This window comes from Suricata suricatta, chromosome 5 (genome assembly GCF_006229205.1).
Source record: "Suricata suricatta isolate VVHF042 chromosome 5, meerkat_22Aug2017_6uvM2_HiC, whole genome shotgun sequence".
Taxonomy (NCBI): domain Eukaryota; kingdom Metazoa; phylum Chordata; class Mammalia; order Carnivora; family Herpestidae; genus Suricata; species Suricata suricatta.
The window spans coordinates 128,007,110-128,029,590 of NC_043704.1; the positions used below are offsets into that span (position 1 = coordinate 128,007,110).

At 40.0% G+C, this 22,481-nt stretch overlaps 1 protein-coding gene across 4 annotated transcripts in view; it reads left to right on the plus strand.

Annotated features, from left to right (window-relative positions):
* The window catches only part of CPNE4 (copine 4), a 436,822-nt gene that overhangs the window by 98,343 nt on the left and 315,998 nt on the right, over positions 1–22,481 (plus strand). For 3 of the 4 annotated variants that reach the window (XM_029940289.1, XM_029940290.1, XM_029940291.1), the window contains one exon: positions 20,351–20,531. The exons of the other annotated variant lie outside the window; for it this stretch is intronic. In XM_029940289.1, coding sequence (XP_029796149.1) covers positions 20,351–20,531 — 181 coding nt within the window. The remainder of the gene's footprint in view (positions 1–20,350; positions 20,532–22,481) is intronic. 4 annotated transcript variants of the gene reach the window in all.

Sequence of the window (22,481 nt, forward strand, 5' to 3'; positions counted from 1 at the left end):
AAAAAAAATCTTTTTTTCCCCTCAAACAGAAACTTTTCTGTGTGCAAGTAAGTTTTTATTTTATGTTGTGTGCTAGTTGATGGGCATTAACAGGTGGAAAGATGGAAGGCCTCATGGATCTTAGAGGTTTGTAGAGAAAGCAGACAAATGAATCAATGACTATAATCAAATGGGCTTTCTGCTGGTGCAGTGATGAACCCAAGGTGTCATGGGAGCCATGAGAATGGGCGACTAGTTTGGCCTACGGTTGTCTCTTGCCAGCTTCCTAGAGTAGGTGATTTTCTAGTTGAAATTGTCATGTGTGTTTTGGAGGAATGAAAGGCATTCAAAATCACAAGAGAGAAAGAGAGAGTGAGAGTTTGAAGTTGGGGTGGAGGTTGGAGATGGATGGAGATGGATGGCTATCCAGGGAGGAGAACAAAGAAGGACTTAACAAATGAGAAGGAAATAGGACATGTCATGTGGCTTTGTTATTAACTGTTTCTCTGATGAGGTGTTCAGGACCTTTGCTTTTCAGTGTCCTTGGCCAGTCCCCAGGGAACATGCAATGTGTGGAGGACATTGCAAATAAATCCTATCACCAGGTGGACCATTGACCCAAATCCCTATCTAGTCTCCTACTTTGTTGAATTGAGCTGGACCATGCGAGAGGAGGATCCCTTTTATTATTTAGACTGAGAAAAGAATAGAAGCAGCCATCTGGCCCCATGGTGTTTTTGTCCTTTCCTTCTGCATCTTATTCTCGGTGTAGAAAGGAGAATTAGAAAGAGGAACTTGGAAAAAAATGAATCATTTTCTTTAGGGCCTGAGGCTTAGCTCGCAGGAGCCATTCATCTACTTACATCTTTTTGCTAGACCCCTCTCGATCGGGCTTTCTGCACTTGCCTTGGCTTCTCACAAGCCAGATGGCTTCTAGTTCACTTCAGTGATCAAAAAGCAGAAGTATCAGATTGCTGTAAGGAATGGTACTGTATAATTTTATGAAGCTGATAGCTGGAGTGAAGCTGGGCTTTGTGACACTGATAAATATATATGTAAGTCTGTTAGAATGTCTTTAAAGAACATCAGTCTAGGAATAAAATCCTACATGTGCAATGAACCAGTCTAAATTATAATTGAACCTATTTATTCTGAAGTTTTTGAATAAACTTAACATGTCAATATAATGGAATATTAGGTATTAAAATCAATGTTAACAAAAACTTATGACAGTGGGATATACTCTTTAATATATCATTAGTACAAAAATTACCTGAGGGGCGGGAGAGGAGGACAGGTTAAATAGGTGATGGGGATTAGGAGTGTACTTCTTGTGATGAGCACCAGATTCTGTATGGAAGTGTTGAATCGCTACATTTTAAAAAGCTGTACAAAAAAAGCTAACACAGATTCTGATTCTGTTTAAAATTCATAAACATAAAATGGACCATAATAAAATGTGCCAAAATAATAGTAGTTTTTAAAATCCGGGTGGTGAAATTACAAATGGTTTTTGTTTCCTTGTGCTTTTTCATATTCTATTTTTAAACCATGAACTTGAATTTCTTTAATTTCTGAAAAATATGAAAGAAAACTGTTAAGTGTATTTTAAGAAATGTTTGACAATTTGTATAACACACATGAGATAAAACCTATGGGCAGAAAATTAATTCTTCCTGGAGAAGTCATAAATAATCGACAGTGTCCCTGCAAAGCCAGAATGACAGGCACTTAGTGGCTAGTTATAGAGAAAACCAGGAGTGATCAAAGAGGAATTTGAGGGATGGATTAATGAAAAGTAAGAAGTGAACTTTAAGAGGCCCTTCTACCTCCCAGCCATTCTAGGCATAGCCACTGGTGGAACATTCAGTTGTCATTATAGATTGTTATTATAGTTGTCATTATAAATGACTTACTCCAGAAGACCCTTAACCGAGTCTAGGAGATAGGTCTAGCAATCAGAGTCAGTAACTCATGTCTACCTGCTTACAGAGTGATTTTTCTCTGATAGTATATACACTGTCACATCCTTTTTCTTTCAATCTCTTTTATTTATACCCCACCACAAATGTACATTTTATTTGATATGAAAAGAAAAGAAATTGATATGTATGTTACATTGATCAGGATAGTTTAGGCTATGTTGCAGTAACAAACAAACCCAAATGTCAATGCCTGATACACCAGAGGTTTATTTCTCACTTAAAGTCCTTTTTTAAGTCCAGATATTTATCTATATCTACTGTCTTTTGGTGGTGACTCAGTGATTCTAGATGGTTTGATACTGTCCCTCCAGCGTCTCAGTAGAAGGCTTCTTTGGTCAACATGGCAGGGGGAAGAACAGCTAGAGGACGTGCACTGACTCTTCTACGCTTCTTCTTAAAGCTCAATACTACTCAAAACTTAGAAACAGTCACACAGCTCTGCCTAACTGTAAGGGTGCTAAGGGAACAGATGGACTGCTTGGTGAGAGGTGTTTATACTGCACCGCCATCCCTACCCCACACACATTTTCACCTCTGCTTCTTTAGCCCTAGTTGGCATGAAAGAAGACTGTGATATAGTTACTCAAAGCAGGTTTTTCAATTAAATAAACTTTGACTTTCAAGTAAGAATGAAGTTAAATAATTTTTTACTTCCCCAAAGCTAATGATTTTACGGAACTTCTGCCAAATCTCACATGTCCGATGAGCAAATCTAAATTATAATTGAACTGGGCGGCTTGGGTGGCTCAGTTGGTTAAGCATCCAACTTCGGCTCAGGTCGTGACCTCACAATTTGTGAATCTGAGTCCCTTGTTGGGCTCTGTGCTGACAGCTCAGAGCCTGGAGCCTGCTTGGGATTCTGTGTCTCCTTCTCTGCCTCTGCCCCTCTCCTGCTTGTGTGCTCTCTCTTGCTCTCTCTAACTCGTCCTCTCTCCCTCTCTCTCTCAAAAATAAATAAGTAAACATTTTAATTATAATCGAACCTATTCTAAAGTTTAAAATGTATGAATAACTTAACATGAGCTTTTGATTTGATTTATTTATAATAATCATTGATCTTTAAATCATAGCTCTCTCAAATGATCTGACACTTGAGTATGGAAGCATTTGGGCCTTTGATATATTTGGGGCCATAGGACAGGAGAAATGGAACCAGAAATAACACTTTCAGAGAATCTGCTGTATTGGCTATTATGCTTGGTTCTCTTATGTCTATGATTTCCTCTAATCTTCACTCATTAGCCCTGGGAAATAGCTATATTTATCTTCTTTTTCAGAATGATAATGCTAAAGCTCAGAGACCTTCTATCACAAGTAGAGAATGTCAGAGCCAGGACACAGGTTCAAGTCCTTGGGTTCCTAACACTTCCAACTCTATCATGCACCACACAGGTGATATTCTTACCCATTTGAGCATTTCATGGCCTCCAGACACAGCATGCCATTTCTGTGTTTTTGCCATTTTTTCATGACTAGACATACTAATTGGCATTTTTCTTCTTTTCTTAGCTTCTCCAAATTCAGACCAGGCTCTTGGGCTTAGCTTTAGACTGTCTCTTGCATTTTACAGATGATGTAGTGATGGTTCAGTGCATCTGATACCAGTTTTGGCATAAAGAAGGCTATTTGATGAATATTGCTTTTCATCTTTCTTCACTACACTTTGGACCAAAATATGTCTATCTTCTCTGGGTTTTGTCATCACTTGTCTGTCCTTGTTAATTACTTATTTGTTACTTACAAATATAATTTTTTTATATAACACTGGTACCCTAACAATTCCTTAGCCCTTAATCTATGCTCTGTATGTACATTGTTACTCCCTGCATCCTCACAACAATGTAAGGTAGATCCTCCTATTAGTTCCATTTTGCAGATGAGGAAACCAAAGTACCTCTTGCCTACAGTTATAGAGTTAGTAAATTATAGATCTGGGATTCAAGCCAGGATGTCTGGCTAAAAATTGTACATATTTAAATATCATGGTATAATGCCTTCCATGAATAAAATATTCCATCTACTCAGTCACACTGACAATTCTTCAAAGGTAGTGACCACATCTTAATTCTTCAGTGCCTCTCATAGCATGTAATAGGGTATTAGGCACAATAAGTATTTGTTGGGTTGAATTTTAGGGATCTTAGGGGTGAAAGGAGAGTATTCTTGATTATGAGCATCTCTTCCCAGTGGCCTAGGATTATTAGAATTTGCTTTGCTTGCTTTCTAGGCTTTTTGCTCCAGTGAAATAGACAAACACAGAGACTAGAGGCTGAGGGATCTGAGGGTTAAGGAATGTACTCAATTGTTCTAGTCCAATTGGTGGTAGAAGTAGGAATGAATTGGGGAGGAATAAATTAAACCCTACGCAAAAGTAGCATCAGTTCTTCTTAGAAAATTGGATTTCTTTCATTTTTAATATTTTTTTTCTTTTTGAGAGAGAGAGGGAGTGAGAGAGAGAGAGAGAGAGAGAGAGAGAGAGAGAGAGAGAGAGTGTGTGTGTGTGTGTGTGTGTGTGTGTGTTAGCATGAGCAGGGGAGGGTCTGAGAGAGAGAGGAAGACACAGAATCTGAAGACAGGCTCCAGGCTCTAAGCTGTCAGCACAGAGGGCTTGAACCCACGAACTGTGAGATCGTGACCTGAGCCGAAGTCAGATGCTTAACTGACTGAGCCACCCAGGCACCCCTGAGAATTGGATTCTGAGATGCAGACGCAAAAGTGTCACTAGTGAAATCATTGCCTTTTGGTACAGCCCAGTGAGTATCAGCTGTGTGGGCAGAGTGATATTATTAGTACATCAGGCATAGCCAAGAAGGCTTTGTTGTGATTGTTTGGTTACTTGTGGTTAGCCAATCTGACTGAACCTGTGAATTTCAGACCCTCCATGGTTTTCTTTTGCTTCAGCCATGTACCATGTAAACCCGTTTGAGGTAGTTTTTTTAAAAGTCTTTTTTTTTTAATGTTTTATTTATTTTTGATACAGAGAGAGACAGAGCATGAGAGGGGGAGGGGCAGAGAGAGAAGGAGACACAGAACTGGAAGCAGGCTCCAGGCTCTGAGCTAGCTGTCAGCACAGAGCCCGACGCGGGACTCGAACCCACAAACGTGAGATCTGACCTGAGCCGAAGTCGGAGGTTTAACCGACTGAGCCACCCAGGTGCCCCTGTTTGAGGTAGTTTTAGTGAGAAGCTTAATGCAGGGATAGAGGGAGGGAGGGGGAAAGGAAGCGAAGTGCCCTTTGGATAGGATGCTTTGGAGTCTCACACTGAGGTAATATTTGGTTCCAAGATGATGGAGTAGGTCATACTTACTACATTTCTAGGTCACCTGTTGTTTTGAGGGCCTGGCTGGCTACCTGAGTCTCTATTTCTAATTCTAGAGATCTCTTTATTGGCAGCTGGAGCCACAGATATTAAAATATCAACCACTCAGGAGCTTCTGCTCATGTCAGCCAAGGTAGGAGGCTTCACTTCCAGTCTATCCTGCTTTCAAGTTTTGTTGGAACAGTCCTTGTCCCTACCCATTGGGACCATGACAGTTTATAGTTGTACCTGTGTGTGGTAACTGATGTGAGGCATCTGCCGTAAGTGAGCAGGACTTTTAAGAAAATAATAAAATTATTTTTATTTTAAAAATAATAGAATTCCATGGGCATTTACATGGAGGGACAAAAAAGACTTGAAAGTGTGATAAAGGGTAATGAGAATAGAGCAGTTTAAAGTGGCTGGAGGGTAGACAAAGGTAGGAAGAGTCATTAGTGATTCTGTGATGGGAAATGTGGACTTTGGCCTATAGAATCTAAGTACCACAGAAAGATGCTGGGCAGTGACCAAAACGTGAGTTTAACAGTTTGACAAATACCTCTGAAAACCTAGTAGCCACTGATTGCAATGAGGGATAACTTCTAATGAATCCAGGCTGTCTCACTTAAGTTTTGTTGCCTTAGATTTGATATCATCTTATGTTACTATTACTCCTTCCCACTTTCTTTTCATTGGAGTTTGTCTATTTTTCTTTATCTATGTATTCACGCATTCACTTGCTTATCAATTCATTTACTTAGTATCACCTTGTTAAATTTTAAAGATAATTTAAGGCTCTCAGTTCTATGGTAAGGGAAGTTTAAGTTTTTATGATTACTAACATATGAAATATGTTGGCCTTATGTATACCATCTGTTAGTTATTTTTAAGTAAAATTTTATGCAAGTGTAGCAAATATACAGAAGAGTTCACATCATAAGTATAGAGCTCCATGAAGTTTTACAGAGCAAACACTCCCAAATCAATGATGGAGAGTATTTCTGCAGTCCAGAAGCCTCTTTTGTATCTCTTTCGTCATTGCCTCTACCAAAGGTAGTTGTTATTCTGATTTCTGTCATTATAATGAATTTGGGCCTGTTTTTGAACTCCATATAATTGGGATCATACAGCATGTACTCTTTTGTGTCTGGCATATTTTTTTCAACAGTGTGTCTAGGAGATTCATCCATGCTGGTAGATATCAAAAGAGGTCCTTCATTTTCGTTACTGTGTGGTGTCGGGGAATAAGAATTCCCTGTTCCCTTCAAAGGTCCTTCTAGCGGGACTAAGAATCAAATAGACATGAAACAGATTAAAGGAGGAGATCAAAGTTAATTTAATACAGGGAATCCACACAGACACGGACATTCCAAAGACAGGTAAAGTGAGGTATATTTATATGTCATCCTGTACGAAAGAGGAAAGGGCAGGGGGTGTGCAACTGCAGAGGGAGGCATTGCATTCACAGGGCAATAAGAAGAGCACGTGTTTGCCTTGCCATACAGATAGGTCATTCAGATAAAATTCATCTCTGCTAATAATCCTCATTCTGGAAAATACACCCAATTTAGATCCTTCTATGCAGTTAAGGAACAAAAGTTTCTCTTCAGCCTGCAGAGTGTCAGTTGCCTTCAGCTCAAAATAGGGGCAGCCTATTTTGCCCTCTTGGGGCAGCCTGCCCTTGATCCTTACAGTGGCATTCTGTCATATGAATGGACCATGATGTAGTTATCCCCATCCTTTTCTTAGGTCACATGGTATTGCTATTGTTATTTTCTTTTTCTTTTTTTTTAAATGTTTATTTATTTTGAGAGAGAGGAGAGAGAGAGAGCGTGCAAGCAGGGGAGGGGCAGTGAGAGGGGGAGAGAGAGAATTCCAAGCAGACTCAGTGTGGAGCCCAACACGGGCCTTCATCTCATGACTGTAAGATCATGACCTGAGCTGAAATCAAGTGTCAGACACTTAACCAACTGAGCCACCCAGGCACCCTGAATGTTGTCATTTTCTATTTAGTCATTTGGCGTTGGGAACAAATCCTGTGTAGCCTGGCATTTACCAGTCAACAGGCTAAATGGAGTGCCATTAATTCTCCTCAATATCCACTCGGTGCTAGCTTTCACCTTTCATTTGATTGTTTGAAGGTCACCTTGATATCTAGAGTGAACGCAGTTGGTATTTACTTGGAATAGGTTGGCCAGACTGTGGCTGGAGCTTTCTGACTCAGACAGAAGCTCAGTAGCTCAGAGTCTGTTCTGCCACGAAGTGTGGAATATGAAAGATCATGCTCCCCACATTGCACTGCTTCCTGGGACATTCTTGTCTCAGCCCACAGTTACAGCACTTTCCATGGGAAATAAAATATTCCTAAAGGCAATATACCTCTGCTTATTGCCCTTGCTTTTAAACTTCATTTTCTCCAAGTTTTTTTCCTAATGTTTATTTATTTTTGAGAGAGAAAGAGAGAGAGATAGCAGGAGCCGGGGAAGGGCAGAGAAAGAGGAAAACACAGAATCCAAAGTAGGCTCCACACTTTGAGCTGTCAGCACAGAACCCAATGCGGGGCTCCAACTCACAAACTGTGAGATCACGACATGAGCCAAAGTCGGTTGCTTAACCAAGTGAGCCACCCAGGCGCCCATCCCAAAGTTTGTTTTTGTTTTTCTTTTTTGCTAATCATTCATCTTTGAAAGTGTTCCCTGAAAAATGTTCTGTGACTATGTAAGCTTGGAAAGCGTTTTATATCATACTGACCTCCTTTTTGGAGATTCCCAGAGCACATTCACATACTGATGACTAAAACTTTCTGCTGTAAAGAAACCTGCTTTATGTTATAACATCTTCCATTTGCTTCTTTTGTGAATATCTATTAGTACCTCATACAATAAAACAGTAGTTCCATAGCATAGTGCTATGTAGAAAGCAGCCAGAAGAAATTCCACCTGCAGGTTTTTTCCTTTCTAGTGCTATTGTAAGTTTCTGAGTTTCCCCATGACTGTTTTAATGGAAATATGGCAAAAGGCTTAACAGGCAAATTAATCCATTATAAATAGTTACTTATCTATATCCCCATTTGCCTGTGGGCTCCTTGAATGTAGTTACTCTGTCTTTTCATCTGCATATCTCCCAGTTCTCAGCATGGTTTCCGGCACCTACTTGAAGCGTTCGATAAATATTTTATGAATGAATGAATGAGATATTACACTCTGGCACTGCCAGCAGTGAGGGACTCAAAGAGACCTGGAAACGAACCCTAGATCTTCAAGTGTACGGGAGGCAGAACACCATTGCAGAAAACATCCTGACCTTTGGAGTTGGGATTTTTAAAAAATTTGTTTGGATCCTGCCTCTTCCACTTTTTGGTAATGTAATCTAGCAATTTACTGAGATTTTCTGAATCTCAGTTTTTTCATCTGTAAAATTAAAATAATATCCAGTTCCCTTTTATAACCATTGAAGGAATTAAACGTGCTAGTGTAATCAGAAGCTTTAAGCACTGTGCGGCACACATAAGTGTTCAAGAACATTTACTATAATTAGTATCACTGTGGCTGTTGTTACTTTACATGTGGCACTTGTTTCTCTGGTCTATCTCTGCCCACATTGAGGCCTGCAGATTTTCCTCTACTCAGCTTCTCACATTTGGGAAGGATTAGAAATCCAGGAACTCTTCAGCCGCCACACACATGGCATTTGTCATATTTCTTCCTCATCTAATAGTGTCTCCTTCCTCTTAAGCCTTGCCCAGGTGCATAGACTTGATCAACTTGGCCTCCCCCTCCTGCTGCCAGAGGACCCCTAAATCTTCTCTGTGCTAGCAGAGAGAGTCTTTTCCTTTGCAGATATTCCAGTGAATATGCATTTCTCACATTGTTACACAAAAGCCACCCCACCTTGCAGCTTGGTCTTCTGAAAGCTTGAGAGAGAGAGAGAGAGAGAGAGAGAGAGAGAGAGAACATATGCGTGGTGCATGTATGTGTCCATGTCTGTGTGTCCATGTGTGAATGCTGGATGCCATTCCTTCCACATGTGCTGTGGCTTCCTTTTCCCCAAAGCATCAGCCATGTGTCCATGAGAGCTGGTCGTATAACCTATCTCTGAGACAGACATGATGCTACACTCCACAGTGGCCTCCCTTTTAAGCAGTTCTTCTCCACTCCCCAAAACCATGCTGAGTTCACATGCTACTTCTACCTAAATTCTTATCTCTCCTTTGTTTTTTATCCATAGCTGCTCTAGCAAGGCCATTTGCCACAAAGCTGATGTTCTGCCATTTGGAAACATTTAGTAGAAACATTATTACACATCAGACTTAAAGGTAATGCCACATTATTGAAAGGATACAGGTGTGCTGTTTCACAGGGGCACATGAACCCCAATGTTTATAGCAGCACTATCAACAATAGCCAAAGTGTGGAAAAAGCCCAAATGTCCATCGACAGATGAATGGGTAAAAGATGTAGTATATATACAACAGAGTATTACTTGGCAATCAAAAAGAATGAAATCTTGCCATTTGCAACAATGTGGATGGAACTAGAGGACATTATGCTAATTGAAATTAGTCAGAGAAAGACAAATGTCATATGACTTCACTCACATGTGGAATTTAAGATAAGAAACAAATAAACATAAGGGAAAGGAAGCAAAAACTAAAAATAGAGGGATAAAACACAAGAGACTCTTAAACATAGAGAACAAACTGAGGGTTACTGGAGGGAGTCATAGGTGGGGGAATGGGCTAAATGGCCAATGGGCATTAGGGAGGACACTCGTTGGGCTCAGCACTGGGTATTATCTGTCGGGGATGAATCACTGGATTCTACTCCTGAAATCCTTATTCTACTATAGGCTAACTAACTTGGATGTAAATTAAAAAGTAAATTAAAAAAATAAATAAAGGTAATGCCATGTTTGAAAGGAGTTCTAAGGAGATACTCATCCCAGTATTTTCCTTAAGGTGTGCCCTCGTACCAGCAGAGAACCCAGGAGCTGCCGCTTGGCCCTTGCATACACGTGGGCGACAGCTATCGTTAATGGTGCACTCTTCCCCTGCAGTCTGTCTCCAGGCAGTACCACAGGCAGTCACCAACCCCCTAATGCCCACCGCAGCCCCGACAGCTGGGGCAGCAGACGAGGAGAGCCTAGGAGCCAAGCTTGGACCTGTTATGTCCTTTTAGTGTTCTGCACCCAGTCTCCACCACATAGTGGGCAGCTAGATTTCTCTTATAAAAGAGCCCTCTTATAATGAATTGCTTTGCGGTGAGGTCCTAGACATTGCCTTTATATTGGGAAATGTTTTTGAGCAACACCACTTAGCTTTAGTCTTCAGGAGAAACAAAATAAAAAAAAAAAGAAAGAAAAGAAAGCTATGAACAGTAGTCTAAGATGATGTGTCCAGTACATGTCAATTATGTTAGCCACTAGCCACATGTGACTATTTAAATTTAAATTTAGATGAAATAATATTAAAAGCTCACTTCCTCAGCTGCACTAGCCAGAGTTGAAGGGCTCATCAGGTATGCTGTCTTGGACAGCATAAATATGAAACATTTCTATAATCACACATATTGCTGTTAAGCAGAGCTGAACTATAGGTCGTGTTCTGTATCCTGAGAGGTATTTCTTTTTTATACTTTGTCATCTACTCAACTCCTTCTTCTTTCCCAAAATACATCATGTTGCCATGTTGTCTCCTACCTAAGCAAAAGCATGTAAATGCTAGGGTGTCATTAAAAGCAGAAGCAAGTCTTAAATGAGAAGGTGTAGGAGCAGATAAGAGATCATAAGTAGATTACTTATCATGCTTTCTCAAGGAAATTGACTTCTGGTTTCATATGCTGTCTTAGTTTGTCCTGTTGAATGTAAAAATAATCCTGCTCCTTTTTTCTTTTAAATTTAGCTACGTGTATGAGACCAGAAGCCCCAAATCCATTTTGTGAGCCCCCAGCTTCCTGTTAATGTGATATTAATGCAAGAATCCAACCTATGATTATATTAAAAAAGGCAAATAACTGAACAAAATAAGGCAGGGATTTGATCTTTCTACTGGCTAAATTTAGTTGCCTGAGAAACAGGAGGAAATTATTTCAGTGCCCAAATAATAAAGAGCATCACTGAATTTGCTCTTTCTCTCTCCTTCTGGAGCTATAGTTGGTATGATAGGAAAAAGAGGGCTCTGACATGGAAGAGACAGTCATTCATATGATTTCCTTTGATATTTTGTTCAAGTTTTACTTCTAAAAGCTTCTATCAGCCTTTATAATTATCCAGTCAAATTTATACATCCAGTTCTTCTCCTAAAAATGGGTGACATTTGAATGCTATAAAATTAATATGAATGAGATGCGATGGACATAATTGCTTTCTAGAAAAATCTCATCTTTATGACTCACTGTTAGAGACAAAAATGTGAGCCTGGAAGTTCCTAGAACATCAATATATCTGATTCCTTATGCACATTTCCCCAAGAAAGCTGTTTTTCAGGAAATAGCATCTCTGCTTAATTTTTTCATTTAGTCTCTCTGTTTTCTCAAATTAGAAAGTTCAGGAAATGACTGAAATAATTTTTTGCATTTGAGTGATTTGCCATAGTATATTCTAGAACAACATTCATGTACACTTATTGTCAATTTTGAATCTTATTCATTTGAACCATGGCCCTTTGTAGTTCACATGGTTTTCTCTCTGGGTTTGCAGGGCCCTGTAGCTCTACCATCTGTAACCCAGCCAATGCTCAGGCTTGAAATCCTCCTAGTAGGGACACTGGGTTCCCACACCTCTCAGGTTGCTGATGAGGCCACTGTAACACAGTTGCAAAAATGATCTGAGTTGCCTGCAAGTAAGGGAACAAAGAAAAGTCAATTTTTCTTAAAGACTGCTAGAGCGCAAGCTCATTACTGCACACACCATGCCCTAGAGATTTGTTAAGATTGGAACAGGGTTGAAGTTTGCCTTTGCATCATCTAGAAAGTAATTGTTAAGCAAATTAAGAATGTAAATCATTTTATAAGAAATGGTCAAATACGCACGTTTGGGAGCCCATTAGACTCAGGCTTAATTCCTGACTCTGTCACTTACCAGCTATGACTTTGGGGCAGGTTACTTAACCACCACCGTGGGTAAGGGCTCATTTTTTTACATCTGTGGCACAGGGCTGACAATGCTTATCTCGAGAGATTCTCTCAAGGATTAAATGCAACAGTGTATGTGTAGTTGGTTATTAGTGTAGTTAGCATTAGTGGCTAGGAAAGCAAGTTCTTCTTAAAAGAGATTTATAGAGAATCATAGGCTTGATGAGGACTGAAAGTATAAATATTCACAGCTTTTCTCCCTCTCCCATCCTTTGGGAGGATTCAGTGTTTGCACTGCCCCAGGGGGAGTTGACAGGGTAAGTAATGATTAAAGTTGTGAGAGGAGAGAAACCTAGAGGGCAGATTAATTTACAAAATAAAGGACTCTCTATGAAAGAAAGTTTTTAAAAAAAGGATCTAAAAGCCTGGGAGATTGAGACAGGAGGAAGGGGCAGCTTCAGTCAGACATTCAGGGGAACTACATTCAGGGGAAGGCGTGGGGTCAAGAAAATGTTGGGAAATGTTGTATGCTTTTCTTTGGAAAGTCTACTTAAGTAGCTGTCCCATAGGGAGGTGAGCCTAGCAGAGTGGGTAAGGGCCCAGATTCTGGCCCTGGAGTTCTGGGTTCAAATCCTTGTCCTTCTACTCTGTGTCTGGATAGCTAGGTGCAGTTGTTGCACTTTTGTGAGCTGTGAGTCGTCCTCATCCCAGGAAATGGGCATCCTAAGAGGACCTACCATGGGATTCTTCTGGGGATCTGATGACTTAGTGTCAAGTGCTTGGCAGATATAGAAGAGCTTGATAAATGTTACCTGAACTTCCTGGTATAATTTCTAAAAATGATAATTTGTGTTTATTGAATGCTTAGTGTAGACTAGGTGCACTTCTGAGGAATTTATGTGGATTTATTCATTTAAAGCTCAAAAGAACTCTACAAGGTAGGGACTATGATTATCCCATTTTCAACATTACAAAACTGAGGCAGTTTTATAATGGCAGTAATTTGCCCAGAGTCATACAAGTGAGTGGTACTCAAATACTCTCTCTAATGCTTCATCCACACTCTTACCCTCTATGCCTTTCTCCAGCTCCTTTGTGGGTATCTGATCTTAAGATAAACAACCCCTGGAACACTTTGTCTCATTTTATAAATGCTGCGTTTACATGCAACAACCTTGCTACTCAAAGTGTGGGAAAGGCCAGTAAGATCAGTGACACCCAGGAGCAGAATCTGAGGCCCCACCCCAGACTCTTGAAAAAGGAACTACATTTTAACAAGCTCCCCATGATTTATGATCATGTTAAAGTCTGAAAAGTGCTGCTCCAGAATGTGAACCCTTGGGCAGATGGACTGGCTTATTTATGTCTCCATCCTTTACAGTCTGAGCACAGTGCTTGCCACCTAAGAGCAGATTTATTCTTTCCTTTTTTTTTTAAGATTTTATTTTTAAGTAATCTTTATACCCAATGTGGCACTTGAACTTACAACCCAGAGATCAAGAGTCACATGTTCCACTGACTGAGGCAGCCAGGTGCCCTGGGTACATTTATTCTGGATCTAAAAGTATATTGAGGAATGTTGAATAGGAAATAAATTGATGAGTCCTAGTGGAATAACATCTGGTTTGTCTTCAGCTGAGTGAATGAATGCCTAGTACCTCTAGCGTCCAGCACAGTGCCAGGCACGTGGCAGATACCTCCTACATACTTCTTTTTTTTTTTTTAAATGTTTATTTATTATTGATATGGAGAGAAACAGAGCACGAGTGGGGGAGGGGCAGAGAGCGAGGGAGACATAGAATCTGAAACAGGCTCCGGCTGTCAGCACAGAGCCCGACGTGGGGCTCGAACCCACAAACTGTGAGATCATGACCTGAGCCGAAGTCAGCCGCTTAACACACTGAGCCACCCAGGCGCCCCACCCGTACATATTTCTTGAATAGAGATGGAAACGTTGTGTGATAGAGATATCCAACATACCAGCCTTCCCTGGATGTGCTGTGACATTTTAAAAGGCCAAATAATGCCAAAGCAAGCAGAACAGTGATTATGCACTTATTCCTAACACAGTTTTAAGACAAGCTCTGCTCAATCGGTTCCCCTGTGAACTCAAGCTGATTCTCTTCCCTCTTGAGCTCTCTATTGTCTTGGCATTATTTGCAACTCATTCAGAACCTAATTAAGTTTCAGGATCAGTTTGTCCTGTTAGAGTGTGGATATGCTGAAGTGGTGGGTTTTTTTTTAAATATATATATAACTTAAATTATCTGAGTGAAAGGACAATTATAATTTGCTTCTAAAATTGGCCAAAAGTCAGCTTTCATCAAAATAATTCTCAGCAGACATTAGTCTCTGTAAAACCAGGGTATTGTATGAAAGGCAACAAAGAGGATTTAAACAGGCCTCGGAAAATGTATTGATAATCTGGTCATATTAATCCTGTTCTCTAACAGAGTGTGAAATTAGCTGTTTACTTCATTTATCTGGGTCTGGAGGTAGCTGATCACTCGTTGACAGAGCCGTATTTTGTGATCACCTTTCAGCAGTGATCTTCAGCTGGGCCAAAGCCAAATAATTCAACTTCATTGCATATGTAGCACCTCCAAAGTCAAGGTCAGGACTGTAGTTCTCTGAGCAGCCAGAGGGGCTCATGAAATCTAGTATATCTACTCAGGGCTCTCATTTGTGCATGGGCATGAAGGTAACCCAGGACACTAGGTATAATTGTGAAAGGTTAGGAGTTTTATCTTCAGTATCTCTACATTCCTTTCCTATACACTATTTCTACTCCCCATCTGAATGGAAGGTTTATATTGGTTTCGTCATCAGTCTACACATATTATCAAGATGAACATTATTGGGGATACAGTAAACTATAGGAATAGTTCTGACCTATAGGAGTTTACATATATATATACTAGAGATTAACCAGTCAGGTGAAATAGACCCTGTTGATACTCTGAACAGATCCCTTTATCAATTTAGTGGATCCATCCCCCAAAGGTGGTGAGTGTTGGCTGATAATGGCTCACAGCTGCCCCTTTTCTGGACCAGTAACTACTCTTAGCCGAGAGGGATAGGGACCAAAACTAAGAGGTTATGTTTTCTCTGCCCTAGTATGACTGACTTATATGGGATTATATAAGAGGCCAGACCTCTTTCCTTGAGGTGGACAAACTCATGATATAATCCATTCTAGAGAGCCCCCCATTGGAACCATGCTTCAGTGATTGGACTGCTGGTGAGACTACCTCCTTGCTTCCTTCACTTCCTTTCTATGCTCTGCTCAGTTAATCGAGTGCATCTGAATCCCTGTTTCAGTCTCTGCCTCTACAATGCCCAACTTAAGTCTTGTAGGAAATTAATACTACCCATAAAAACTGATGGAGCAAAAGGAGGGCACTGCATTACCAAAGTGCAGTGAGAGCTCTAACCTTGGAGATAGAATTGTGTGACAGGACCAGAGTCATTCAGGGATTTGCCACTGCTAAGGAACAGGGTAGGATTAGGAAGAAATACACTCTTTTCTCTCCCCTACCTTCCCTGGGTCTACATTCCTTTGGTCAAACCCAACACATGTCGTAAGTCTATCTGAGCTGCTATAACAAAGCACCATAGACTCGGTGGCTTATAAACAACAGAAATTTATTTCTCACAGTTTGGGAGTCTGCAAGTTCAAGATCAGGGTGGTCTTCAAGGTCAGCATGGTCAGGAAAAGGCTCTCTTCTGCATCACATACTTCTCATTGTATCCTCACATGGAGGAAAGGCCTAAGGCACTCTATGGGATCTCTTTTGTAAGAGGCACTAATCTCATTTATAAGGGCTCCACTCTCATGACCTAATCACCCCAAAGTCCCCACCTACTATATCACCTTTGGGGGTTAGGATTTCTATGTATGAATTTGGGGAAGGGGGTGAGGGGGACACAAACATTCAGACCAAAACAATAGGAAAGTAGCTGGCAGTGGGTTGGAAGTCACTACAAGTCAGTGTCTGAGATCCTAAAGTTAGAGAACAAGGGAGAAGAATCAATGAGGAAGGAAGAAATAGGTAATGACCAGCATAGCAGCCTTAGACAATCACAAATTTTTTTTCATCCTTCATTCCAGCCATCCATTTGGCACCAGATTGATCTTTATAAAATGCTATTTCATCATGTCCATTTTCGGAGCTTTAAATTCTCCAAGTGTTTCCCAGTGCCTAAAGGAATGATTCATAAAATTTCTGGATCATGTACCTCATTGATTTAAAAAATCTCTAAATATATGCCCTAGTTCATTTGTTTATTTATAAACTATTTAAGTTTCCTATCAACTAATAACTCTGAGTACTATGTCCATGTAGGATATATCACTAATGATTATATGCATAAATTATGTATATATTTCAAGAATATTTCTTAATAAATAAAAAAATTGTGGACCATTTTTGGCACATGCAACTGGATTGTTTTTTGGTTTTGTTTTTTTAGAGAGAGAGAGAACGTGAGTTGGGGAGAAGGACAGAATAAGAGAATCTCAGCATGAAGCCTTGCTGAGGCCCATATAGGGCTCAATCCCGTGGCCCTGGGATCATGACCTGAGCTGAAATCAAGAGTTAGATAATCAACCTACTGAGCCACTGGGGCCCCCATATTTTGTTACCATTATTTTACTGTCTGCCTTGTGAATGTATGAGAGTTATCAGTTAATGTAATAATAGCTCTTCTTTTGGAGCACTGCTATATACTTGGCATAATGCTAATCGCTTTACATATATTATTTGAGTTGCTTATCATAGCAACTCTTCAGGGCAGGCATTAAGTACCCTGCTCATCGTTATATACCGTTAGCAGAGAAGTCAAAATTTGAACCTGGAAGGAACTATATGTCTCCTTGATAGAATCTTTTTTTCCGTTATACCTCATGATTAAGACTAGACATTAAAGAAGATGTTTTATTCTGTACAAAAAGCATGTGTTCTATAGAAAGGAGTCAGTGGGTCAAGCAAGTGGATGGATCAAAGAAGCCAATCTGAAAGGCTATATACTCTATGATTCTAACTATATGGCATTCTGGGAAAAGGCAAAACTATGGAGACGGTAAAAAGATCAGTGGTTGCCAAGGCTTGGGGGAGGGAAGAATGAATAGGAAGAACACGGAGGATTTTTAGGGCAGTGAAACTACTCTGTATGATACTATAATGGTAGGTATGTGTCATTCTATACTTGTCTAAACTCATAGAGCAATGCAACACAAAGAGTGAACTCTAATGCAAACTATGGACTCTGGACAGTAATGATGAGGCAGTGTAGGTTCCTCAGTTGTAACAGATATACTCTGGTTGGGCACTTTGAAGGTGAGGAGGATATGCAGGTGGGAGAAAGGAAGCATATAGGAAATCTTTGTACTTTTCTTTCAATTTTGCTGTGAATCAAAATATAGGTTGTTCTAAAAAATGAATTACTTAAGAAACACAAAATGCAACAAGAAAAAAAAAGAGATGGGCACAGGCATGAGTCTACAAGGATAGGGGCAGTTAGAAGAGATAATACCTCTAGAGATAGGAGAGACCACTTGGAACACCACAAGAAAAATGTAGATTGGGAAAAGCAGAATTCAGGAAGACATTGATTGAAGAATAAGCTTTCTTTATCAGAAAGTTGATAAAGTGCTTACAGCATACTTCCAACACTGCCTGAACACAAAGCCGTGTTCCACTAGTCTAGTCCTTTTTTCCCACTATTTGTAAAAAATTGCATCTCATATATTCTCTGTCTTCTATGTTGCTCTAATAATTGGTCTTCTCACAACATGTAAAATTAGAGGGACAATTTATTAAGCTGTGCATTTGTGATTTGTAAATTTCCTATACATGAGTAAAATTTACTTAAAAATAGAAGGAAAATATGATTCTGTATAGAGATTGAAATAAATCAGGAATGTTACATCCGCTGTTCCTTAATAGATTCAAACAATTCTCCAACCAAAGGTATTACAAATGGTAAAAATAGCACTAGACAAGGGGATAGAAAACTGGCATTCTGGCCCCAGTTCTATGATTAGAATAACTTTCTGATGTGGGTAAGGTGTCAGTTCTTTGTGAGCTTGAATTTTCTCATATGTAAAAAAGAATGTCCCCAAATCCCTGTTACTGTTCAATATGGTTGAACATAGAGCTACTCTTGTCCTCAAACTGATCCCGTAACAGATACTAAAACAGAATTTTAACTCTTCCCCAACTGTAAATCCCCCTTACCTGATATTTAAGAGTGGAGCTTGGAAAACATTTTCTAAAGAGGGCCAGATGACAAATATTTTAGGCTTTGCAGGCCTAGTCTCTGTTGCAACTACTCAACTTTGTAGTTTCAGTAAAAGTAACCACACACTATATGTAAATGAATGAGCTTGCCCATATTCCAATAAAACTTTATTTACCCAAAGAAATGTTGAGCCACATTTGACACAGAAGACATAGCTTGTCCATTCCAGTTCGAGGACATGACTTTGTGGCAATCAATACAATTTCCCTTCAGTATATATAGGGAAAAACCTATGCTCATAATAATTAGATAAATAGGGCACTGGAGAGTTGGAAGTGGAAGGAAGGAGGAAAGAAAGGAAGGAAGGAGGATAAAGGAAAGAAGGATGGAGGCAGGGATGCAGGAGAAGAGAGAGAGAATGGAAAAGAAGGAAGGAAGGAAAATGAAAGAAGAATGGAGAGCAAGAGTGGAGAACTTTGTAAAAGCATTAGGAGAGAAGATTGGGTGATATCTGCCATGAGGGTGGGGCTTTGTCAGATTGGAAAAGACTTGCCTTTGACATAGAGCAGGAAGCTAAGTTTGGTGAGACCAGCTGGGGTGTACGTGTGTGTGTGTGTGTGTGTGTGTGTGTGGTGTGTAATATTGAGGCACACTCACCCCCTTGTGAAAGAGGTGGCATAGTGTCCTTGAACCTAGTATAGTGCCAGATACCGAGGGTAAACTCACTGAATATTTGTGGAAAAGGGAAGGAAAGGAGGGATTGCCCTCATTTTATAGATGAAGAAATTCCAAACAAGGGCCCTGATGCTGTGTGGGGTTGAGGAAGTCATTGCTGTTTCCCTAAGGAATCTGCAAGGAAACAGAATTCCAAGAGAAGGACATTGAATTTCACTCCTGTGAGAATCTTCCGATATCTTCACAGGTCCAAGGCTCCTCAGAGAAAGTGGGGAGTGTTGGTGGCCTCTGGGGGACTCCTGGTAGCCCAGGCCTCCGTGGTGCCAAGTGTTACTATAAAGGTTATCCTGTGGAGATGGGAGGGGGGCCTGCAGTGCTTATTTTGGCTACTTATCCTGTGAGTTCAGAATCAGAGGCTTTGCTTTTCCTATTGCACAGTCTCCCCCTTACTTTCTTCCTTTTGATTCTGAATTCTGATGTGGCTGGTAAAGGGGACGAAAGCTGAGGATGAACTTCTGCCGTTGGGGCAGAAGATTAGATTCTGGGCCTCTCTCCTGGTGCTGGCTGACTATTGACATCTTGAGAAGGTGGGCCAGGGTTCAGGAAAGGGAAATTTGGACTGTATCTTCAGGGAGGACAATATTCTTTTCTGTGCCATCACGTAGAAGGAGAAGGAGACTTGGATTTTTAGGGAGTCTTAGAAACTTGGAATGTGATTAAATTGATTAGCCAACAAATCTGTAAAATTTCACATGAGCCATGCACTTAATTTAGAGCTGGATTACCGTTTGTGCTAATTCATTAATTTTATTTCACAAGCTAAAAATTTTACTATGCAATTGTATGCAAATCATATCGAAAGAAGCATTGTTAGCCAAGTGCACCAGCACCCGTCAGGTTTTTTTTGCCATTTCTTTGGTTTTGTTTGTTTGTTTGTTTCATTGGAATGGTGCCACTGGGGTGAAAAGTGAGATAATACATTCAATATTAGAACTTGTGAACTGAACAGGATTCTGAAAGGTGATTGGAAACTTTTCTCCTTTGACAAACACTGTGGTGATTGGCATGTCTTTTTTCCTCTTTTTCTTGCCTAAAACAGAATGAAGAAGATGAGCAACATTTATGAGTCGGCTGCCAATACCCTGGGAATCTTTAACAGCCCCTGCCTGACCAAAGTTGAGCTGCGTGTGGCGTGCAAAGGCATTTCTGACAGAGATGCTCTTTCCAAACCAGACCCCTGTGTCATCCTCAAGATGCAGTCCCATGGGCAGTGGTTTGAGGTAGGCATGTCCAAGGCAATGGGCAGAGCATGGCTGGGGGATTGATTCAGAAATGTTTTTGCATGTCCTGTCTTCAGGTGGTTTATTTGGATTAGATGGAAAATTGAAATGAACATGATCACATTTCTGTTTGCATTGGGATACATTGACGTGGCTGTTTTCGTGCTGTGTGCATTTTGGCATTTACCCTTAATCTTTGTGTTCATTGTAGACTTAGTGACCCTTAGGGAAGAGCAGGGAGGACTGCCTGACAGGCCACATGACACAACATTTATTTTTTGGAGTGAAAACTTAATGTTAGCTGCATTTTACTGGGTACTCATCAAGGGTCAGGCACTATTCCAAGTGCTTTATGTAAAATAACTAATTTGGTCTTCCTAACAATCCTGCAAGGAAACAGACAGATGAGAAACACAGAAAGGTTAAGGATTTGCCCAAGACCGTTCAGCTTGTAATTAATTTTAATTAATTTAAGTGTAAATGTCAATAGTGTGGTTCCAGAGTCTCTTTGGTGTACTAAAGAATTTGGCTGGGTGGGGGAGAAACGAAAGAGAGTTTGTAAAAATGTTACAGTAAGCTTTTAATTTTACAACTTGAGGGGTTTGGGCGGGGAGATGTAACTAGAGTTCTGACATTTCTTTTTTATTGTGATTGCTGGCCTGTGCTTTTCATAACGGAGCTGCAGCAGGGAAAGGGCCCTGCTTTGCCCTGATTCACAGCTCGGGTTAGTACTGCAGTAGGTAGAACTGCTTTCAGATGGCCTTCCCATACGGAAGCTGACTGTTTGCTCTTCTAATAAGCTGTAGCCTGTTAGCCCTGGAAAGGAACATTGGCCTCTAAAGTGATCATAAAACTGTAAACCTGATTTTTAGACTCCAAAAAAACCCTACAGTCTGACCTTCTGTGTTGTTAATAGTATTAAGGGTCAATGAGCATAAATCTATGTCTTTGAAATACTGGAAATCAGTTGTTCTGAAATGCACACGAGATGGTTGCTCTTTACCAATCTACAGAGTTTGGGATAAATGTCTGAGGACTGAGAAGAGAGAGACAATTCTTTTTTTCCTCCCAGAATACGGATATGGGATGGTATTCTTGTTGGGTGAAGCTTTCAGAAAATTTTTAATGGCCATGATTATAAGTGTTAGGTTAGGAAAGGAAGGAAAAAAAATACTTGTTAGTTAGAAATTCCAAACTGAGAGTTTCAGACTTACCACTTAATTTTCCTAATTTAGAATCACACTCATTAAAATCAATCCTCCCTGCACTCACACCTAGCCATATAGGGGCAACGGTATATGGTGCAGTTCAGTGTAATGGTAGTTAGACCACATTCCATTATCCAATGAAGAGTGGAAGTAATTTCCTTCTGCCTTCTGGTGAGTACTGATGTGTTTACTAACTTTTGGAACAAAACATATCCAAGTGGGAAAAGTTAACACTTCTCAGGGATTCAAAAGACAAGGGTCCTTGTAAGGCCTTGTATTCAGTTTCCTAGAGCATATGCTCTATCCCTTGGGTACACTGGATGTTCTCCATGAAGCAGAGCTAAGCCCACAATGCCATGGCCCTTGGCAGAAATCCTATAAATGGCATTGTGCTTGTCCTCATTGGAAAAAGCCAAATTGTTCCCACGTTACCAGGATGTTACTCTAATCACCATTAAATACTGTTTTAACATTTAATTTTATTACACACTTTTTGAGTTTCTCTATAGGAAGCTCTAAGTAATTCTGAAAACTAATTATCCTTGGATCAATTCCATATGAAAACATGTTATGATGAATCATGTGCTTTGGTGGATTGTTGATAATAATAATAATTGTTAGTAGCAATTAGTGTGGTTATATCTAATAATTATCAGTAGTCCCTGATGTGAAATTATTATTGTTTATAATAATATTTCCATATAGTACTTGATATTCACAAAGGTCATCTATGTACATTATT